Source organism: Planococcus citri, chromosome 1 (assembly GCF_950023065.1).
Source record: "Planococcus citri chromosome 1, ihPlaCitr1.1, whole genome shotgun sequence".
In the NCBI taxonomy this organism is placed as follows: Eukaryota; Metazoa; Arthropoda; class Insecta; order Hemiptera; family Pseudococcidae; genus Planococcus; species Planococcus citri.
The window spans coordinates 16,189,053-16,211,613 of NC_088677.1; the positions used below are offsets into that span (position 1 = coordinate 16,189,053).

At 34.4% G+C, this 22,561-nt stretch overlaps 2 protein-coding genes across 4 annotated transcripts in view; one reads left to right on the forward strand and one right to left on the reverse strand.

Moving 5' to 3' along the window:
* The window catches only part of LOC135848610 (anoctamin-2-like), a 24,163-nt gene extending 16,074 nt beyond the window's left edge, over window positions 1-8,089 (reverse strand). Inside the window, exons 1-8 of one of the 2 annotated variants that reach the window (XM_065368558.1) lie at window positions 7,645-8,089; window positions 7,412-7,542; window positions 1,967-2,177; window positions 1,273-1,471; window positions 1,000-1,172; window positions 749-920; window positions 304-536; window positions 50-207 (exon numbers count right to left, since the gene is read on the reverse strand). In XM_065368558.1, coding sequence (XP_065224630.1) covers window positions 50-207; window positions 304-536; window positions 749-920; window positions 1,000-1,172; window positions 1,273-1,380 — 844 coding nt within the window. In that variant the 5' untranslated portion in view covers window positions 1,381-1,471; window positions 1,967-2,177; window positions 7,412-7,542; window positions 7,645-8,089. Of the gene's footprint in view, window positions 1-49; window positions 208-303; window positions 537-748; window positions 921-999; window positions 1,173-1,272; window positions 1,751-1,966; window positions 2,178-7,411; window positions 7,543-7,644 lie in introns of those variants that run through there. The other variant, XM_065368550.1, reaches the window with a different exon arrangement.
* Window positions 6,932-18,624, forward strand: LOC135848593 (probable serine/threonine-protein kinase kinX). Of its 2 annotated transcripts, XM_065368538.1 has the most exons (3): window positions 6,949-7,177; window positions 14,951-15,164; window positions 15,252-18,624. In XM_065368538.1, exons 1-3 carry the CDS (start codon window positions 7,157-7,159, stop codon window positions 18,158-18,160), a joined length of 3,144 nt encoding a protein of 1,047 aa, XP_065224610.1. In that variant the 5' UTR covers window positions 6,949-7,156; the 3' UTR covers window positions 18,161-18,624. The 2 variants fall into 2 exon arrangements, with proteins under 2 accessions (XP_065224604.1, XP_065224610.1); XM_065368532.1 differs by lacking the exons at window positions 14,951-15,164; window positions 15,252-18,624 and adding an exon at window positions 8,287-12,511 and having other exon boundaries at window positions 6,932-7,177.
* Window positions 18,625-22,561: the final 3,937 nt, after the last annotated feature.

A 22,561-nucleotide genomic window follows, 5' to 3' on the forward strand; every position in this document is an offset into this window, starting at 1 on the left:
TGATTGGTTCATTTACACTCGAACTACTCCAAGAATTATTCGAGCTTACCCCAAACTGCCATCAACAGAGCAAATATGACGTTCAGATTGTTATCAAATATATGGACTATTTTCGAATACAGACAATTATCCGAAAGTTCATAATAATCGCAATTATAATCGCAGGTTGGACACATCGTAATATTACTAGCATTGCAGGTATCTCGACTACGTAGAAAAACCCATAAAGAAAACATTGATAATAGAATTTTCGATAAATACCTACTTCTAGGTAATTATACTTAAATAGCTCACTCAATATACCTCACTTCATCGTCAGGTAACGTTAATAATCCATAAATCATGACTAATGAGCCGACGAAAGCTGGTGGCAAAAGCAAACGGGTGTAAAATCCGAGCCATGCGAAATAAAACGCTATTTTCGTCCCTAGGTACTCTTGCACCACATCGATAGGTTGTTTCCTGTAGAAGTTTTTCATGTTTGCCCAATTACGGAGTAAATTTGCTCTGGTACTGGCGTCATCCTTGCAGTCACCCTGCAAATTTTCATGATGAAATAATTCCAACAGATAATTAAAAAAAATAATCACATTTTGGGACACGTAACAATGCAGATAGATAATTCTATAAAATATAGATATGAAAATTATCATCACGTGATTCATTTTTTTTGGGTGAGGGGGAGAAAATCACTCACTAAATCGTATATTTCCTCAAAAAAAAAATAATAATAATAAGTTAGACTTACGTCGTGTAAAGGATAAGCTGCTTTATAAACACCATCTTTGAGCAAATTTTCCAAACTAACCGGTTCATCTTCGCTTCCATCGTCGCAATTCAAAGTTTGACTATTCAAAATATGATGAACGATTAAAATACGAATTGTATACGAAAAGAAATCAGGATCATCTTCGTTAAATCTACGCCATAAAAATCCAAATCAATTATTCAAGAAATAATCCATCGTGAAAAAAACAGTAAATCAAATAGGTATATTACAAATATTCCTTATTTCTGCTGTAGGTAGATTTATATTCGAATTTATTAGATGTATCATCGAGATCGCCTCGAGTAAGGAAATTTCCAACTTTCTTCAATAAACCGACAATCTCGTCAAATAAACTGAAGCCTTTTATAGATGGAGTGCTCATCTTGACAGCGAATTTAGAAGTCTATAGAATGATAATAGGTAACAAATATAGAGATATTTTAATTACTATTTGAAAAACAAAAATACTTACGAGCTCAATTTACGTATACCTAGTTACCTACCTCTCTAATGGGCATACGAAATTTCATAATTTCGCAATATTTTTTCAACACTTTCGGCGGAGCTTTTAGTTTAACGAAAGTTAAATTCCCGTAAGATTCTTTATCCATGAGTAATCCTTCTTTTTGAAGTTTATCTTCGAAGATGATTCGTTTAAATTCCAGATCTGCGATTTCATCGTCGTCGTGGCCTTTTTCGCTGCTAGAAACCAGTATCCAATCTATTAATTCTTCGTCGTTCATCGTGAAAATTATACGTAAACGAACACTCGATTTTAACCAAATAAAAACGCGAAACAATACAATGTTGAAGGTATTTCATCCGAATAATTTCGTTCAAAGGTGATCGTCGAATTCGAGTGATGAGATACGAGTCGAAAAATGCAAAACTGATTTTTTTGTTACGGAAACGGTCGAGTGATAATTTTTATCAAATCGGTTCATTTTTTCGAACTCGTTTTCACGTTGATGTTGATAGGTATGTCGGTATGTGTGTTTTTAATAATATAATTAGGTATATCTTCGGAAATCTTTCGGATAATACTTGTACCTACCTGTATATGTTGATAATTACATGTTTACATTTTATACGTAAGGTATTTCGATTAAATTTAGAATGTCTATAGGTACCTACATATAAGAAATAGGTACTGAAGAAATACTCGTAAGCAGACGACGTTACATAATAATTTCTTACCTGTTTTTTCAAGATCATTATTTTTTTCCTAGTTGCAATCCTGAATCTAATCGAATAGGTTCGTTTGTCTATTTTTATGTTGTTTCATAGTTCAACTGAAATGACTTTTGGATTTGGACTACTCTGCAGAGTATCAAATTTGAGCACGTATGAATTTCAATTTTGAAACTATTTCCATCCATCAGAATATTTTGCATTTGATTTCCATGTCCTAAACAACAAAATTGAATTTTTGAAGTCGTTACAATAACTGAATGGAAATTTTTTCCAATTTAATAAGCAGAGTGCCTCTACCTATCTACCTACCTACCTACCTACCTACCTACCTACCTACCTACCTACCTACCTACCTACCAATCAAAAACTCCAGAAAAATGAAGGCTTGCCATAGCTGCTGAACCAAAACAAAAAAAATACTAGAATCATAAAAAAGTTCATGAAAATTATTTTAAACCAATTTCATGTCTTTTTCAAGAGGGCGGGAGAGAGATGAAAAAATTTCAAACTTTTCAAAATGTGATTAGTATGGAATAATATGTTCTCGAAAAATCTGTAGTTGGGGAGCCCGCATCAGAATCTATTGAACCCCCCGCTCCCCCCGGTCGATCCTCCGGGACAACTTTTAGGAACATTTCTAGCCCTGGTCCTAAAAAAAAAAGTGGTCCTAATTACAAAATGGCGGCCATTTTGATTGACAGGTCAGCAGAAATCGCATATTTTGCGTTCCAACATGGGACTTGCACAAAATTTTTTAAACCGTACAAAGGTAGATCAAAAGATCAGGAAAAAATTTATCACCTGTGAAAATTTCAAGAGCAAAAGTGCCTTTTTCGATTTTTGGTGAATTTTTGAAAATCAAATTTAGGCGAAAAATGAGTGAAAAATTAAAATTTTACCAAATTGACCAAGAAAGCTGAAATTTGGGATATGCCCTATTTTCGACATGTCAAATCGATTGGAAACAGTTTCAAACCATTTTGAGCAGTTCTGGAGCCTCCAGCAGATTTTTGAAACTCGAAATTCCCACAAAATTTCATCAAAATAATGGAGATGGAAAGCCGAAATTTATTCTGTACTCCAATTTCAACACCCTCTGAAGACGACTTCAGGTGGGTTCGAGTCATTTTGGAGCCTCCAGCAACTTTTTGAAAATTACTGGAGACTCCACAAAATTTTTGAAACTTGAAATTCCCAAAAAAATTCATCAAATTGAGTTGGCAAGCTGAAATTTCCTTCGTAAACTAATTTTAATACAATATGAAGTGGACTGCATGGTGGTTTCAAATGGTTTTGAAGCTTTCAACTAAGGTAAAGTGGGGTAATTCCGATGGCAAAATTCAAAATCTTAGCAATTTCTCATTTTTTGGATTTCCTGTACATTTTGGGGCAAAAATGATGTAACAACTTTATTCCTACATTCTTCAGCTACACATTGACTATATTGAAGAGTGATTTGTGTAAAGGCTTCATACATGGAAGGTTGAGTTATCAGAATTACCCTAAAAATGGGGTAATTCCGATAACGAGTTTTATAAGGAAAGGAATTCTCCCAGGGTAATTCCGAGCCAGTAATGTTGAAATATACTGTCAAAACCCCTAATTTCGGACAGGGTACGTAATTTCGGACACTTGATGTTTTCGCTATTTTAATGATAAGAACTAAGGGTACAAGTAAAAGTGAACACTTCTTCTATTAGTTTAGATCACGGACAATCTCCCTGATGTAAGAATTTTCATTTTACGCTATTTCTTTGGTCATTAAAATGAACTTCACAAAGTGCTTCATATAAAGAGTGAGGAAAAAGTTATTCACGGCGTCTATCCAAATGCTTTCATAACCATGAAAATCGCTCTAAAATATCAAGAAGTCACTGGTAATTAAAAATAAAATTCATTCCTCAAATTTTACGTTTTGTTTCTATTATTTAAATCCTAAAAACTGAAAAAGTCGCGAAACGGATCATTATTTCGGACACTTTGGATCACGCATTACTGAGTTTGGAAGGGTAACACTGATGCACTTGCAAATGTGTATTTTTCGAGTTCAATGGTATTTTTATCAAGTGTTTTTAGTTTTGATGAAGAATTGCACTATTATTTCACTCATTTTCTAAAAACCATACTGAAAAGTAAAAGATCTGAGCCGTAAAATCATCAACAAGGAGTTTGATAAGAAATTGTTCAATGTTACCAACTTATTTTTCTAACAAGAAAGTGTATAATGAGAGTGCTGAACATTTCCTTGAAAAATCTTTTTTTTCTACATTTCACATCATGATTCGAGCTGTTTTTGATTGGAGTCGTTTTTCAGGGGTAAATAATTTCTTTTTCAACTAAAATTTTCGAGTTCCCACGTTAAAGAAAAAGTGTCCGAAATTAGGGTACCTTGGATCTAATTTCGGACACTTTTCGAATTCAAATTAAACAAACAAAATCACGTAAAATTAATAAATTGATGCTCAAAAACTGTTCACATGGTGACATTCTATGAGAATGTCAGAATGTGAAGACAAACACCAAGTTGAATCGCTCGTTTTAAAGCCTTTTACGAAAAACATGAAAAAGGTGTCCGGAAATTAGGGGGTTTGACAGTACCATTTATTGCATATTTAGGTTTTTATTTCATGTAAATTGAATCTCATTAGAACAAAAATTAAAATTTTTTTACAAATAGGCATTTTTGAGGCATAATTTTTGAAAACTAGACCAACTAGAGAAAAATGCCCCGTTTTGAGGATTTTCTTTGATAATTTCGACCCCCTAAAACTGTAATACATCAAAACAGAGAAAAAAACATTGCAAGACAATTTTGCTGGTGCTATTGGAATTACCCCGCGGCATGAAAAATGATCTACATGTTTAATAATTCAATGCCACCAAACAAATAATTATAAAAGCAAAATCAAAAGAGGTACTGACACTTTAACACGTATTCATCAAATATCAGTTTCTAAACAGAATTTTTCAACAAGTTTTGAACGATAAAAACGAGTTTCAAAAGTGCACTGTTTTTTGCAGCAAAGGATTTGGGCATTCAGATTTTGAACACTGTACAGACTTGACAAAACAGAGCAGATGAACCATCTGATCATTAATGGGTGTAGGTTAGCACTAAAACTACCTACTTTCTTCATCATTTGGGCCAAAATGTGTTTTCCAACAAAGCTAGGGCTTGCTATCGGAATTACCCCACTTTACCTTACTTTTAGGAAATTTCAATTTTCCAAAAAACGCCATAAAACCTTTCAAAAAGTCGCCGGAGGCTCCAAAATGACTTAAAATACTCCTGCAGTTGACTTCGTAGCGTATTGAAATTAGTTTGCAGAATGAATTTCGGCTTTCCATTTCCATTCAAGATGAAATCTTGGGAACTTTCAAGTTTCAAAAATCTACTGGAGGCCTCAGTAATTTTCTAAAAGTCGGTGGAGGCTCCAAAACGACTTGAAATCCACCAACAGTTGACTTCGTAGCGTATTGATGTTAGTTTGCAAAATTAATTTCGACTTTCCAACTCCGTTAGATGAAATTTTGTGGGAATTTCGAGTTTCAAAAATCTGCTGTAGACTCCAGAACTGCTCAAAATGGTTTGAAAGCGTTTCCAATCGATTTGGAAGGTTGAAAATAGGAAATATTTAAAATTGAAACTTTCTAGGTTATTTCAAAAATGTGCTGGAGACTCCAGAAATTTCCAAAAAATCGCTGAAGGCACTAAAATGACTCAAATTTACCAGAATTCGATTCAACAACGTGTTTAAGTTGGAATTTCGGTTTTCCAATTGCGTCTGATCAAATCAAATCAAATCGTTTGTCAGAATTCCAAGTTTCATAAATCTGCTAGAGGCTTCCGGAATTTAAAAAAGTCACTGGAGGCTCCAAAACGACTTGATATATCCATCTACAGTTCACTTCATAGCGTATTGAAATTAGTTTTCAAAATAAATTCCAATTTTTTTACTCCATTTGGTGAGATTTGAAAATTTTTCCATTTGAAAATCTGCTGGAGGCTCCAGGAATCTCCAAAAAGTCGCTAGAGGCTCCAAAACGACTTAAAATCCACCAATAGTTGACTTCGTAGCGTTTTGAAATTAGTTTGCAGACTGAATTTCGGCTTTCCATCTCCATTTGATGAAATTTTGTGGGAATTTCGAGTTTCAAAAATCTGCTGGAGACTCCAGAACTGCTCAAAACGGTTTGAAACTGTTCCCAATCGATTTGACATGTCGAAAATAGGGTATATCCCAAATTTCAGCTTTCTTGGTCAATTTGGTAAAATTTTTATTTTTCCTTCATTTTTGGGCTAAATGTGATTTTCAAAAATTCACCAAAAATCGAAAAAGGCACTTTAGCACTTGAAATTTTGACAGGTGAATTGAAAACTCACTGGAGGCTCCAAAATTACCTAAAAAATAGCAGTAAGTTGGAATGAGGAGAGACAGAAAGTCACACTGGTTCATTTTGCTTGAAAGAAAATGTTTTACTTAAAAAACCGCCATCAAAATAGATTTTTTGAATTTTCAAAAATTCGCTAAAAATCCAAAAATGATTTTTAACATCTAAAATTTTGATTACGAAGGTTTTAGGACCTGCTCTCTCGATCAAGTTTGATTTCATTCAAATGGAGGGCTCTAATTCAAAAGGTTCCTTTCTCAGAAACATGAAACACGTCAATTTGTTGATTTTAAATTTAATTCAGTCGTAAAATTAACATGATTTTTTGGTAGGTGAGATTTGCAATGTTCCTATAAACCTATAAGTATAAATCAATTCTACAAATAATTCATATGAACGTTTTCTTCACGTCCAAAAATATGAGAAGCTGTGAATTTAAATTCCTGGCTCAATATTATACAGATCATCTGATAGATACATTCACGATTTAAAAAGAGAAAAAATTCATTACTATCAAGTTAACGCATCTGAAATAAATTTAGGTAGGTACATAGTTGGCCGCGATGTGTAGATTACACGAAAGGTTATCGAATTGAGGAAACGGAAGGAATCATCATTCGATCAGTTACACGTCTACCGATCACAAAAAATGATTTCTGATTGAAAATGTTATAAAATATTACAAAAAATATGTGATTTTTCTACGAAATTCCCTGCTTTTTCGAATCAACCCAATGGTCGGATTGGGAAACGATGAGTCAAATTTGAAAAACTTTTTTTTAATTAACTCAAAGTTTCGTTATGAAGATATTACTTTTACTGGTGAGTAAATTTATCTACTAACAATACCTAAACCTACATACTCTCACATATTAGATCTCTATAAATGTAATCTAAGCAATCATAGTTCCATTTGTTTTATGGAATTTCTGAATTAAAATCTGTAAATTCCTTCCTAATATTTCCTTCAAAAAATACCTGAGAAAAATTTTAAAGTAATGTCTACCTTATTGAAAATCTACGGTGGGGATCTGGAGGCATTATTCAAGTACCTACCATTCTGAGATGATGGCGTGAAACTAACGTAGTCATTTTGAAGTCCAAAAAGCCAACAGGTACAGGATCATTTTCAAATGGCAAACGTACCAAACGTGGATAAAAATCCAATACTTTCTTCTCGATGAACCCTGCAATGCATTGTTTGATTAAAACTGTAGCATTTCATTTACGCCATAGGATTCGTAGCTAATTTACAAATATACGAAAATTCCAAACGAAGCTTCCGTTACCTTCAAAGTACATCTCATCTCGCTGAAACATCGATTTGAAACCGTACAGAGCGAAATAAGTTGCCTAGCGAACTAGCAAAGGCAAAATCAACAGTGAAATCGGAGTGGCCACGAATGGAAATATTCCATACATTCGGTTCATTGTAATTCTTCATTCTTCAAAGTTCAAATTACCTGAAAATCATACCAACTTTAAAATTAATCAATTATCGATGTTGATTCTCTCGAGTGAGACTTATCAATACACGATTAATCATAGCGAAGATTGGAGATTCTTTAATAAAACCCCAGCGTAGAATTTTATCAACGAACGAACAGCCAGAACGAATTTATTACTTCGCAAATTAATTGAAAAAACAAAGTAGCATCGGTCAAACTTACTTGCACAATAATGATATTTTGACTCCACACACCGGAATACCATTAGAAAAATGCGAATCTTCGACATCGGAATTTTTCCTCCAAACTTGCAACTCCTTGAAAAACAAAAAAGTAACGAAGATGAAAAAAACTGGACATATGCATTGTCAATAAATCAACTTGTCTTAATATTCTTAAATTATGCTATAAAATATTCGGATATCGCAATAATAGGTGTACGAATAAATGCTCAGCTCGGATTGACTTTTCACCTGTTTTCAGGTATTGAAATGTTTCATTTACTCGAAAATCACCATCGTCGATTGCATTCACGAATCAGAAATACGAGATGTTTCTCTAGCACAAGTGGAAGCTGAGGAAAACAGCCTAGACGGAATTTCAAACCAAGGATGTTTTCGAATAAAACGCGAACTCTCAATACACGATGATCTTCCACTGTTTGAGGCAGGAAATCTGGATCGATCACCCAGACGTAAACGAGCTTCGATAGAGAAGAAAAACAAGATATTTTTCCGCCGACGAAAGAAAAAACTACAAAGGAAGAGTAAAATACGAAAAAGTCTACTGAAAAGGGGGAAATTCACCACAGCGACGCCTTACAGGCATATGAAGAAATACGCCAGAGGAAAAGGCAAACTAGTCAGACCACCTGGATTAAAGTATAGAAAAGGATACCGATTCAATACGTTCAAAAAAACACAAGATGTCGCTTTGGGTATCGGAGCAGGTGGCAGTGCATCGGCCAAAAAAAGTCCACCCAAGAAAAGACCTCCAATTCATGTACGTGATTATGAAAGAGCTCGAGCTACTCGGAAAGCTGCCCGAGGTAGGGCAGGTGAACGCAAAGCACGGGGTGAAAAAGATCCTAAACAAGAGAGAGCAGGAGGTAAGCGTAAAAAAGGAGGTCGTTTCTCAACTCCTGGACCTGATGAGCCTCAGGGAGATTATTACGATGAAGATTTTGGCAATGATAATGATGTAGGTGAAGATTCGTATTCATTACCCAAACAACCCAAGGCACCCAAAGGAGGTACTTTTGGCAGAATCACCAAAACGTATCCTTGGGGAAATGTAACCAAGCAAAAGAAATCCGCTAAAACCATCAAGAAAGACTCCATATCTACTGACTACAGCGACGAAGATAATACCCTGCTTCTGTCTGACGAAGAACAATTGACTGATATTTCTTCAGAAATAGAAGCCCTCAGATCTGATATATCGGATGAGCGACCCAAACATCGTAAAAATGCTAGTTCATCCGAATACGAGCAGTATAGCTATGCTGAAGATGATTCGGCAATTGTCCAAGGAGATATTGCATCCGAGGATAGGTCAATACGTGTTTCATGGCCGCCAGATTCGAATTTAGATCAATCCAAAATTAAGAAACAGGACGCTGCAGTGGAACGTATCTTGAAAGGGAAGAAATCCAAAGTAAGGCCACAAAAGACAACTTTATTAGGGAAAATAGACTACGATGAATCCGAAATTGATAAACTCGACGCTGAGGTGGAACGTGCCTTCAAAAAGAAGAAATCCAAAGCACGTGGTAAAGAAAGCTCAGAATACGATGATCCTTTCTTGGAACTTGATGCAGGTTACAGAGATGAAACATCTTATGACTCCATTCCTAGTACAAAGTCAGGCAAACAAAAAGGTCAAAAGTCGAAAACTAAACCAAAAGCTAAAAAAGCTAAAACCAAAAAATCAGATAAATCTAAGCCAATGACTGAATCAGAAGAATTAGAAATTAATGATGAAACCGAATATGATGATGAAGATGCTGAACATGCTGAACCTAAATATGCGCCAAAGTCTGGAACTGAAACCGAAAATGATGATGAAGAATTATATTCTGATGAAGGAACAGATACCGAGTACTATGATTCCGATGACTATGAAACAGATTCTGATGCAGAAACATATGATTCTGAAGAAGGAACAGATGATACTGATGAAGAAACAGCTGATACTGTTGAAGAAACAGCTGATACTGTTGAAGCAACAGACACTGATAAAGAAACAGGCGACACAAGCCACGATGGTGGGAATGAATTTGATCCCTTTTACACCCGTGTGGAAACATCTACTCCACTAAGAAGAATACCAACTTGGAAAAGGACACAAAGTTCAAATTTAAAACAAGAAACATTATACGAAGAATACACAGATACTGATGATGACAAGAAAAAGTCTAAGCAATCCACAACGCCTAAAAAACTTCCAAAAACATCTCAAAAAATACCTTCACCTTCGTCCAAAAAAGGCCATGAAACTTCAACTGATGAATCAGATGAGTACACATCTGAAGAATATTCCGACCAAGAATCATCTGATACTCACAAGTTGAAAAAACACACTTCAAAACCAAAAGGCCATGAAACCTCAACTTATGAATCAGATGAGTACAAATCTGAAGAATATTATGACCAAGAATCATCATCTGATACTGATAAGTTGAAAAAAAAGACTTCAAAACCAAAAGGCCATGAAACCTCAACTTATGAATCAGATGAATACAATTCTGAAGAATATTATGACCCAAAATCATCTGATACTGATAAGTTGAAAAAAAAGACTTCAAAACCAAAAGACCATAAAACCTCAATTCATGAGTCAGACGAGTACAAATCTGAAGAAATGAAAAAAAAGACTTCAAAACCAAATAAAATCTCCAAAAAAGACACCAAAACACAAGCTAAAAAAATACCACCAAAACCTAAACATCCATCCAAAAACAGTCATGAAACATCCACCTATGAATCAGATGAATATGAAAGTAAAGAGTACTCTGAATCAGAATCATCTCATTCTGATAAAAACAAGCAAATAAAAATCTCTTCCAAACCCAGCCTTAATTCTAAAAACAATCCAAAAACATCAGCAGCAAAAGTAACTTCAAAAGTGAAATCTACCTCAAGAAAAAATCAAGTGATTTCGGATCATGAATCAGAATACACCTCAGAGGAACACACTGACTCTGAGTATGAATCTGATAAGAGCTTTCAGGAGACCACAAAATTGAAACAGGATAAGAAATCAAAAAAAGTTACCACTGGAAAAACAGCAACGAAAAAGAATCAAAAATCTAAAAAGGGTCATGAAACATCAATGAACGAATCAGAAAAAGATTCTGATTACAGCAGTGATTATTATTCTGACGATAATAATGATGTGAAAAATCTTGGAACAAAGGATCTGAAAGTAACACCATCAGGAAAGCCCACTCATAAAACTTCCCTTGACACCACAAAATCAAAAAAAGACATAAAAACATCACCTTCATCAGAAAAAACAACTCTCAAAAAAGATACAGTTACAAAAAGTCAAGCATCCAATAAAATCATACAACGTGAGAAATATTTACCCAATCAAATCACATCAGGAAAACCATCACTAAAAACCACCATTAAGGAGAAACAAATGGCTGAAAAAAGCACTAAAAAATCACACGAAGTGGAAGAATCAGAATACAATTCTAAACTAACATCATACGAAGACAGCTCTGATGAAATCAATCATCAGGACAAAGATTCTCCAAAACGAGTCAGTTTTTCTGATGAAGGTATCAAGAAAACTACGAATGAAAGCCATGAAATACCCCATGATGAATCAGAGCAATTAAACTCAATAACCCCTCATGCAGATGATTATCCAGAATCTGAAGGATCCTCCAATGATGAAACAAAACCAATGGCTGCTTCACAAAGTCAAACCACTTTAAAAATAAAAAGAACAAAGAAGGGTTTTACAACTTTACCCACTACCACTACACCGTTCAACTCTGAAGAAGCTTTTAAAAAGATATCATCCAAGGCTGCCGCCATAACAAAAAAGCACGTGTTCGTTTATGATACAAAAAAGAAAGCTTATGGTCTGGTTCGAGCAGACTTACTACACTCCCCAAAAACATCTCAACCAATTTCAAGTCAATCAACCACTCAACCTTGCTCTCCTACAGTAAATTCCCTATCTACTACACCTCATTCAGAAACTGAAAATCCTGATCAACCGACATCTCCTCATAAGACTGAAAAAACACTCAAAAAACGAGTCATTCGTAAAAAGAACCGACCTCGGAATTAAGAAGTGCTCCAACTGAATTGAATTTTCAGACATGGTCACAAATATCCAAAGACATGTCACAAACCACCAAAAAGATACAGAATGCTGATGGAAAACCCTCATAAAACCTTTAGCGAAGTTCACATGATCTACTTAGCTTAAATAGGTACTGTGTGACTGACTTCAAAAGTAAATCCCTGATGACAGTCAGATGACTAACAATATTCCACTGTTGATGAAATCACATTCAATTGTAGTCTCCGTCAGCTTATAGCGATTACCTGTAAATTAAAAAATCTCACCTGCTTCAGAATCACTTTGTTGTGATATCATTTTGTGGAACAAATTTTTTTTTATACTTTTAATGTGTTATTTTGATATACGTCTTGTAGTTTTAATATAGCATTCAAATACGTAAGAACTTGAAACTGTTGTGCTGATCCTCTGCTCTGATTTTAAAATCCAGAAAAATCTGTCATTTGTCTACAATAAAATTGTCTGTAGTTACAGTCCAACTGCCAGAAAGTGTTCAGTTTGCGATCATTTTGGCAGTTGCACTGTTGAGAAGGAAGAGGGATGAGCCAAAAAACCGTGAATTTTCAAAATGGATCACATCAAATGCTTTGGAATTTTGTGAGGAATTCAAATATTTCACAAAAATGATTTTTTAGAGATTTTTTTGGGGATTTTTGAGTTAAATATTCCGGTATGACTTCCAGGATTTTTGAAAAGGATGTCATGCTATCCATTATAAAGGATTAAAATTTCACAAGAAATTCAAATACTTGGACAAAAATTATTTCTGAGATTTTGGGGAATTTCGAGCTTTAATTTGGGTCACAATTTTTATGGGGTTTGAAAAATATCAAAATAGGATGAAATTTTAAGAGAAATTCAAATTTTTCAACAAAAACAATTTTTGAGCAATTCTGGAGAATTTTATGTTTAAAATTAGGTAGGTGATGATTTTTTTAGATTTTTGAAAAAGGGAATAAAATTTTACAAGAAATCCAAATATTTTATCAAAAATGATTTTTGAGCAAATTTCAACAAATTTTGAATTCTAAAATAAGGTGATGATTTCTTAGATTATTAGAAGAGGTGTCATGCCACGTGATCTGTCAAAATGGATTGAAAATTGAAATTTTGCAAAAAAAAAAATCAAAATACTTCATTGAAAATGATTTTTGAGCTATTTTAAAAAATTTCAAGCCCATAATAGGGTAATGATTTCCGGATTTTTGAAAAAAGTGTCATGCAAACTACCTATCAAGATAATTATTTAGGTATACATTTCACAAGCAATCAAACTATTTTGTCGAAAATCATTTTTTGGCAATTTGAAGAAGTATAAAGACAAAATTGTGTGAAGATTTTCAACATTTTTGAAAAAGTACCAAGTGATGTATGGAAATGGGTAAACATTTTGTGAGAAAATCAAAAATTCCCATAACACCTGTTCTGTTGGCTCCTTTGAAGAGTTTTGAGATTGAAATTGACTAATTTTTTTGGATATTTATGCACTTATGAATGATAATTGTCAGCTAAATTTGATTCACTAACAGAACACCTACTTTTTGCCAGTCAGACAGTAAACTCATTTGTACTTCAGATCCCATAACTATTATAGATAACTATAGGGCATTTACTTTGGTGGATACCTGTTCAACGAATGGTATTGGTTTCAGGTGACAATAATTTGCCCTTTCGTCAATGGAAGATACATAAATTCTTCAATATTTTGGCAAAAAAGCTCATCAACGATTCATCATGATGCAATTTCTGAAAGAGCACATTTCAGCACCAAAAATACTTCCAGTTTAAGGACAAAATACGTTCATAAGCTAAACAAAATCTCCACCATTAGAACTCACAGTTCGCTGCATCACATAATTATCAACAAGTCTGGGCACAGCTCTTATAAACTATCATTTTCACCTATTACTACTCATAATAAACATGAACAATCCCATCAGAATGACAGCTCATGCCAGTATTCATCAAAAAGAGCTACAGAACAAAATTCTGATCCCAATGAATCAAGAATCCACTCTGAAATCAACAGTTTTCAAATACATAAAAAATTGTCAACGCCTTCTGCACCTTTAAAACCTACTCTTGACTCAATGATACAAAAAGCTCATGTCCCCCATGATCACCATAATTATAATGCCTCCAATGGTGAAGTTGATTTGGACATTGCTATACCTAGAACCACAAGTGGGTGTTATGAGGATCAGAATTACAAAGATCCTATTGTTACAATGAGAAAATATCTCAATCTCATCAAATCACCTCTGCTCACAGTATTCACCTTCAAGTGGAAAGATTACATTTTCAAATTCAAATTCAAAGATGAATTATTTCAACTACTAAATATGGCTAAAAATGAAATCTTGTATGATCTGAAATATATAAGGTTCAAAGGTAATACAGATGAAAAAGATCTTGAAAAAATTCAAAGATATGCTATAATCACAGATGAAGGATAAAGAAATATTTCAGATGGGTATAGATGACTCTGATTTCATGAAATCATAAGATGATAATGTGTTGATGAGTGTCAATACCTCATTTTGTATCTATAGGTAAAGTGCATGTACCCTATCTTCAAGAAATAAATACTCAAATACCACACTACTCATTTTACTTCATTTCATTTCACCCGCACATAATTGTTAGGAAATCAAAATCAGTAGATGTAGAGCCCTAGCTCCAGTACCCAGCTACCTGGATACCCACTCCCACAACTCACATGCATGAAATAGGTCCTTGACCTTCAAAAAACCTGACAGTTCTCATTTTCCCCATTATCAATGAAAAATATCAAAGTATGTTCACAATTTTTACATGTTTATAGGTATGGAGTGGTTCCATATTCAAGCTGATCACTGGAGAATTGGCCCACTATCAAGGGCATTATGTTGCATCAAACCTGAGAGATATTATTGCAATAGATGAGGCCTCAAAAGACTTTTGTGCAATGCACAATCAATTAACGAACACACCTATGATTTCTATTGACGATGATTTCATTCGATCTCCAAGATGCAAAAGGGATGCTGATAGTTCCAGTAAGATAACAAAATTTTGAATGTACTTGCAAATCAAAAAAAAAACATTATGAACACCTGAACCTAATTTAAATTTCATGTTTTAAGGAGACAGAAAAAGCGGAGGACTGTTTAGAAACAGAGATAACGATCACAACCGCTTTGAAAATCGTGGTAGAAATGATCGTAAACCACAAGAAGATCGAAATAATGATCGCAGGCCAAACAGAGGTCGTGATGATGGTGATCGCAGATCATTTGGTGGCAGAGGTAATGATCGTGGCGCAAATCGGGGACCAAACAGAGATCGTGATGGTGGTGATCGCAGATCATTCGGTGGCAGAGGTGGCAATCAAGGCCAAAATCAGGCACCATTCAGAGGTCGCGATGGAGGTGATCAAGGTGATCGCAGATCTTTTGGTGGTAGAGGTAATGATCGAGGCCCAAATAGGGGGCCATACAGAGGTAATGGTGGTGGTGATCAAGGCAATCAGAGATCTTATGGTGGCAGAGGTGATGATCGCAGATCATTCGGAGGTCAGGGCAATGACCGCAGATCATTTGGAGGTCGTGATGACAATCGTAGATCATTTGGTGGTCGTGATGACAATCGTAGATCATTTGGTGGTCGTGATAACAATCGTAGATCATTTGGAGGCCAAGGAGAGGATCGTAGATCTTATGGTGATCGAGATGGTAACCGTAGGTCCTTTGGAAATCAGGATGGTGGTCAAAGGGCATATGGTGATAGGGGAGGAAATCAAAGATCATATGGAGATAGAGGTGGAAATCAAAGATCATATGGAGATAGAGGTGGTAATCAAAGATCATATGGAGATCGAGGAGATAATCGAAGATCCTTTGGAGACAGAAATGATAACCGTAAACCATACAGAAACCAAAATGATGACCGTCAATCATACAACAATCGTGATAGAGGTGGCTATGGTAGAGAAGATCGCCAGCAAAGATCATATGACAGAAATGATCAACAACCAAACAGAAATCGTGACACTCGTAACCAATTTTCCAAAAAGTTCACTTTTGCAGAGGATTCCATGGAAGTAGCTCTCCAAAAAAGAGGAAGAACTAGTAAATTTGGAGGAATTAATATTACAAAATTCCGCATACTTAAGATTACAAACAGAACCAAGAAAGGTTTTGATCTCAAAGGTACTGTAACCATGAATCTAGATGAATCATACTTCGAATACAGTGACAGTGCTACAAAGAAACCGTCTAAAAAAGTTACATCAGAATCCGACACTGACTATTCAATAAAAGGAGCTAATCTCAGTCCCTCGATAGAAACTTTGGAGGAAAATACACAAGCAAAGCATTCGACTACAGCAGATGCACATGTATCAAAACAAAAAGCCAAATCTTCAACATCAGTTTCAGAAGAATACTCCCAAAATGATCAATCAGCATATTCAGAGGAATATTCAGAAGATGATGAGTCTGGGAGTTATGATTCAAAAACAATGACAGATTCGCAAGAATCTTCCAAAAATGGTGATTCTAAGGATTCTGATCCCGAGGCAACTGCAGTTTCAGAAGAATATTCTGAAAGCGATCAACCTACAAGTTATGAAACTGATTCCTCTAAACATGATAAGTCTCAAAAGACAGACTCCGAACTGAAAAATTATGACACAGAGGATGATTATACTGAAGATGAGACACCATTCAAACAGGAGTCAGAGTACAGCGATGAAGTCAAAACAATGGAACAGAAAACGTTAAAAGGTCAAATTACAACAAAATCTCAAAAATCACAACATTCCAAACTTAAAACACTGGCCAAGGATCCCACAGTCAAGTCATCTGCAACAGAAAATCTCAAAACTTCAGAACAAATTGCAACCAAGCCAACAACTAGGAACCTTCAACATAGAACCCCAAAGCACGTAACAAAGCCACCTGCAAAAACTCCTGATTCAATTGAGAAAGACACTTTTGAAAATTATAAGGACTTTCAATTGCAAGATAATAAAGACAAAAATTGGAGCTTTTATCAAAAAAGAGCTGAAAAATATAAATCCTTCATAAAACACGATTTTAACGAAACTTCTATCATCTTGAAACCCGATAAAATTGAATCAACAGCCGAAAATCAAGATCCATCATTTTATGAAAACTCAGGAGACTACATAGACTCAGACTCAGACGAACATGATCACACAGGAGAACAATCAGAATCACAAGAAGAAGAATCTTCCACACATACTTCTCCATTGCAAAATCATCATTCTAAAACATCCGTGAAATCTATCTCCACAACAAGACTAAAACCTATTGGTAAAGCATCATCATATGAAGAGGCTTACAAAGATAGTCACTCAGAAGAGGAATCAAAAACTTATAAAACTTTATCTCTAAAACAAACTCCGCCATCAATTAAACTAAAACAAACTGCATCAAAAGGTAAACAACACTCCAAAACCATGCCAAAAACAAATTCAAAAAAAGGTCATAAAATATCAGCTTCTGATTCTGCATACTCACAAGATGAAGATTCATACGCACATGAATATACAGAAGAGGTATTGGGAAAAGGCAAGAACAATGCTCAGCAGCAATCTCAGAATGATGAATCCGCATCATTCTATGATGACTCAAATGTTCCAGAATTAACCGAAGATCAGAGGAATAAATTGACATCACAATTGAATTTCTTCAAAGATAAGGTCTATGTTTATAACACCAAACTTCAGGATTATGAATTTATACATGCTTCTGAATTCAAGAAATTGAATATTAGTAAAGATATGGCTTTTGGTAATACCGAACGTCTTGATGGAGAAAAAAAAAGAACAAAAAGTCACGGTCTCACAAAAACTCTGAATCCTATCATTCAGCAACAACTTAATAAGACCTCAATTGAATGGCCTGTCTTTACCACAACAGTAATTCCAACTCGACCCCGGCATAGGTTCTCTTCACGTCCCCATCCACCACGCAAAGCGTATCATGACAAGTCTCCTAGGAGTAGGCGCGTTCGTCCACCAAAGTAACACACAAAGCACTAGATTTTCTAGAATATCTGTTACTGGAATACATATTGTGTCCTTGGAAAATTGATAAGCAATGTTTTAGAATTTCAAATTCATATCAAAATCTTTGTATTCAGATACCTACTTTAAAAATATTCATCTCTGAAATAGGTTATTATTCCTAATAAGTTTCCTAAAATGAGTAATCTGTTTATAAAAGTGCTATCAATGGTGATACAATTCTCAAAAATTAATTCAACAGATAAGGCACAAGGGTTATCAAAATAATTAAGGAAAAGTGAAGGTAGGATACATTTATGTACTATCAAGCTCAATATTCACCAAATCTTTCGTTTCTAGTTAAGTCAACTTCTTTTTAGCCAATATGAAAATATCAACATGTGTCATGGCTGTTGTTTGTGTAACATAATTATTAATTAAGCTTTAAATACATGTAAATAAATTGTAAAATATGTGAGTTTCAATGAATTCTTTCAATTATGAATTTGGTCATCACTTTGGTAAGTCAAGATAAAAGTCAACTCTTTCACTTTCAGTTTCTTATAATAGCTGGTACTTTCTGATTTTTTTAGATCCTACTATACATTTTTTCATCATCATCCAATGCTCAAAAACTCAAAACCACTCGTGCACAGAATCACTCTGGCCATCTCCCAGTAATTAGATGTCATCGTCACCATTTACCAATAACATACAACGGCCACCACCCGTCAATTATTAAAAAAATTCTTCCCAGTACAAAACCCATGAGTCGTGCGCATTTTCTTGCCAAAGCGTTGTACGGTATGAATTTATGCTTACAGCCTAAATATGGCCAAGTGTACTACCCTTTTGATCCAGTGCATTTCCCTTCGTTGAAGTCAAAACCACTTCTATACTATCCTATGATCATTGATCGTGTAATAAACAGAAAACCCATCATCTTACCTCAAACTTTCGTGCAGCTGGGTAAAGGATTATCATACCTGAGAGAGTTGAGAGATTATTGCAAGAAAAAACTGCACGTGGAAAATACCACGTTCGCGTTGCTACCCTCGAAAACTGAAATTGTCACTTGCGAACGACGATTATTATCATACCTGCAACAATTTGAACGCAGTTGGGTGTATCGTAAAGTAAAAGCGTTAGCCAGTATTTTTGTACCGATCTGTATCATAAAAATGTTACATAAAAGACAAACAGCCAGAGAAGAAGCCATGTGTAGAAATGCGACTGAATTTATTCGACGGGCGCAGAATGCGTTCTATCAAACAACTCGTCATCACCAACATCAGCATCATCGATGCCACTGCCACCATCATCACCATCACCATTGATCATGGAAATGATCATTATTGGTGTTTTGAGTTATGGGGGAAAAGAACTCGGAGAAATGAGTTCAAGGAGAGAACGGTGAAAATGTGTTTTGAAACTGAAAAGATGCCAGAGGGAAGTCGATGAAAAGCTGAGTAGTTCATGTTTTCCCAATCAAGTAGGTACGACGTCAGAAATCGTACAAAATTTTTTTTACATATTTTTACGTTGTTAGAAATAAGTGCCAATGTGAACTTTTTGAAAATGTTAAAATCAATAAAATCTTTTAGTTTATAAACTTCATTTATATAAATTTGATTTTGGCAAAAAGAAAAGGTACCAGTAATTGAGCAAATTTTATGAGTTTACAGCACACGTCTTAGATACATGAAAGAAAGTTCTAGAAATCAGTACTGCACTATCTGATACATGAATTTTTCCAAATAGTAACAGGCATTTGTAAGATGTTACCACCAACTTATTTAGATAAGAAAAACCAAAACATGCTTCAGCATTGATACGAGTAAATACATTTATATAGGTAAGTAAAAATGAATGCTGTTCAAAACATTAAATTTATTAAATTCTTTGATGAAATTATCTTGAAAATTAAGCGCATTCAATTCATTATTGAAATTACATCATTTCGCTGAGCTTATTAGGTAGGTATAGGAATTACCTTCGTTCATATTTTTTAAAATGGGTTTTCTCTCAGATCTTCGGATCAACATTACAATTCCGACCATTTACATTTTATATAGGTATAGGTAGGTAATTAGGTACCTAAAAAAATTGGGGAAAATAGTTGTTGAACAACCAAAAAACTAGTTTTTAAGTACAAAAAAAATGCCATTAAAAATACAAGTAGGTATAAAATTGAAGAGAAAAAAAGTTCCTGTTTAAAATTATCTTCTGAGATGTGACAAAAAATAATGAACTGAAAATCACCCCTCCCTCGTGAGATATTAAAAATATTTTTTGGGCCCCAAATTTTTGAAAAATTGCCCGGAAAATACCCTTTTGAATCGCATACTCAAAATCGCACCTAAATTCTAAGATACGAGTACTTGGAGAATTGTATTTTTCTAGTCACAACTGTGACTGAAAAAGACGATTCTTAAAGTTGTATAAGCAGCTCAATCCCATTTTTTGACAATTTACAGGCAATTTTTCAAACATTTTGGGCCCAAAAAAGTCACCATTTTACAGTTTTAAGATTGGCGGAATTTGAAAAAAATTGACATTTCTAGACCTTCAAGGATTGCCCTCAAATCTTTCTCAATGAACTGACTTTAGTAACCAAAAAAGCTGGAAAAAGCAACCAAAAATTTTTAATGTAAAAAAAGGGAAGACTAACAAATTTCAATCCAAACCCACATTACTTTTTTTTTAGATTAACAAAAAACAAAAAAACAAAACGAAAATCTCGATAGTAGTTTTTTCAAAAAACACAGAAAAAAATCATCAAAATTCGAATAAAAACTGTTTTAAAAAGCTACCAAAAGCTCAAAACAGTGAGGGGAGAGTCCACTGAAACAGGAAAGAACAAAATTTAATCTTTTATCCAAAATCATTAAAAAAAATTAAACACAAAAACTCCAATTGCACCTAAAATTGTAGAAATTTTGACATGAGCGAGTATTTGATGAAAAAAATTGTTCGAGTGTTGAGAAAGAGCAAACAATAATTGCAAAAAATTCCATAAATAAGAGGAAACATTTTTTAGAACGGGAAACTTGATTAAAATCGAAGGTAAAGAGGGAGGAGATTAATCCAAATTTAGAAAAATTGTAATACATCAAAACCTGGCAAAGATTGACACACATTTCAAAAAAAAAAAAAAAAAAAAAAAAGGAAAAAATGAAACAAAATTATTGAAACTGAGAGAAGAAAATTAGTAGAAGAAAAATGTTGAAAAATCTCTCGTTGTGATATTTTAAAATAAAAATCATAAGTCTCTAACAAGGGAACCTCTTGAGGTGTCACACTCCGATTTGGACGGGACCGCGATTTTTGGAAAGAGCATAGTCTAAAACTCCCAAAACCAAATTTTCAGCTGCTCAAGTTAATTTTTCGATTTTTGGCGAATTATGAAAATTCAAAATTGACTGTTTTTGGCGATTTGTGCTTTTTTTTAAAAAGTGCGTACTTGATCAGTAAAAATGATCAAAATAAGTCCCAAAAGTAATATTAATAACCCAAATCCAAATTTTACCATTTACAGCCGTTCTGGAGCCTCCAGCGCGATTTTAAATTTCTCCAGATGGCGTGAATATGAAGTTGGGTAGCTAAAAATTGAGTTGTACGAGTATATAACACTCGATCTGTTTAACGAGTGTATCCACATTTCAGCAGATTTTGAGAGTGACACTTCAGAGATGGTTTTTTGAGGTGTCACTCTCGCTCCAAAACGGCTGGAAATGGTAGAATTTGCGCTCCGGGGGTTGGTTCTTAAAGAAATATAGCGATTCATTCGCCTGAATTTCAAAAATTTCCTCACAAACGGTAATCTTTTGATTTTTTGGATTTTTTAATTTTGAAAAAAGCTGGTCAAAAAACCACTCTTGAGGTGTCACTCCAAAAATCGGCTCAAATGTAGATAAACTCGTTAAACAAGTCGAGTATAATACACAACTCAATTTTTAGCTACCCAACTTCATATTCACGCCTTCTGAAGCAAATTCAAAATTTTGGAGAAATTGAAAATCGCGCTGGAGGCTCCAGAACGGCTGTAAATGGTAAAATTTGGATTTGGGTTATTAATATTACTTTTGGGACTTATTTTGACCACTTTTACTGATCAAGTACGTACTTTTAAAAAAAAACATAAATCGCCAAAAACAGTCAATTTTGAATTTTCAAAAATTCGCCAAAAATCGAAAAATTAACTTGGGCAGCTGAAAATTTGGTTTTGGGAGTTTTAGACTATGCTCTTTCCAAAAATCGTGGTCCCGTTCAAATCGGAGTGTGACACCAGGAGAATGGAGCGAGAGATTAACGAATTAAAGATATCAAGATGCAAAAAAATACACCACAATAGGTGAAAAATGCAAAAAAACAAACACGTCAACTCTTGAAGAAAACTGTTGAAATGAAAAAAAAAATCAG

What these genes read in the sequence shown, in the direction of transcription:
- LOC135848593 (XM_065368532.1), top strand. Translation starts at nt 7,157, where the DNA reads ATGAAGATATTACTTTTACTG. An exon ending in TGAAGATATTACTTTTACTG is followed by an intron (nt 7,178 to 8,286) that starts GTGAGTAAATTT and finishes ACCTGTTTTCAG; the next exon opens with GTATTGAAATGTTTCATTTA.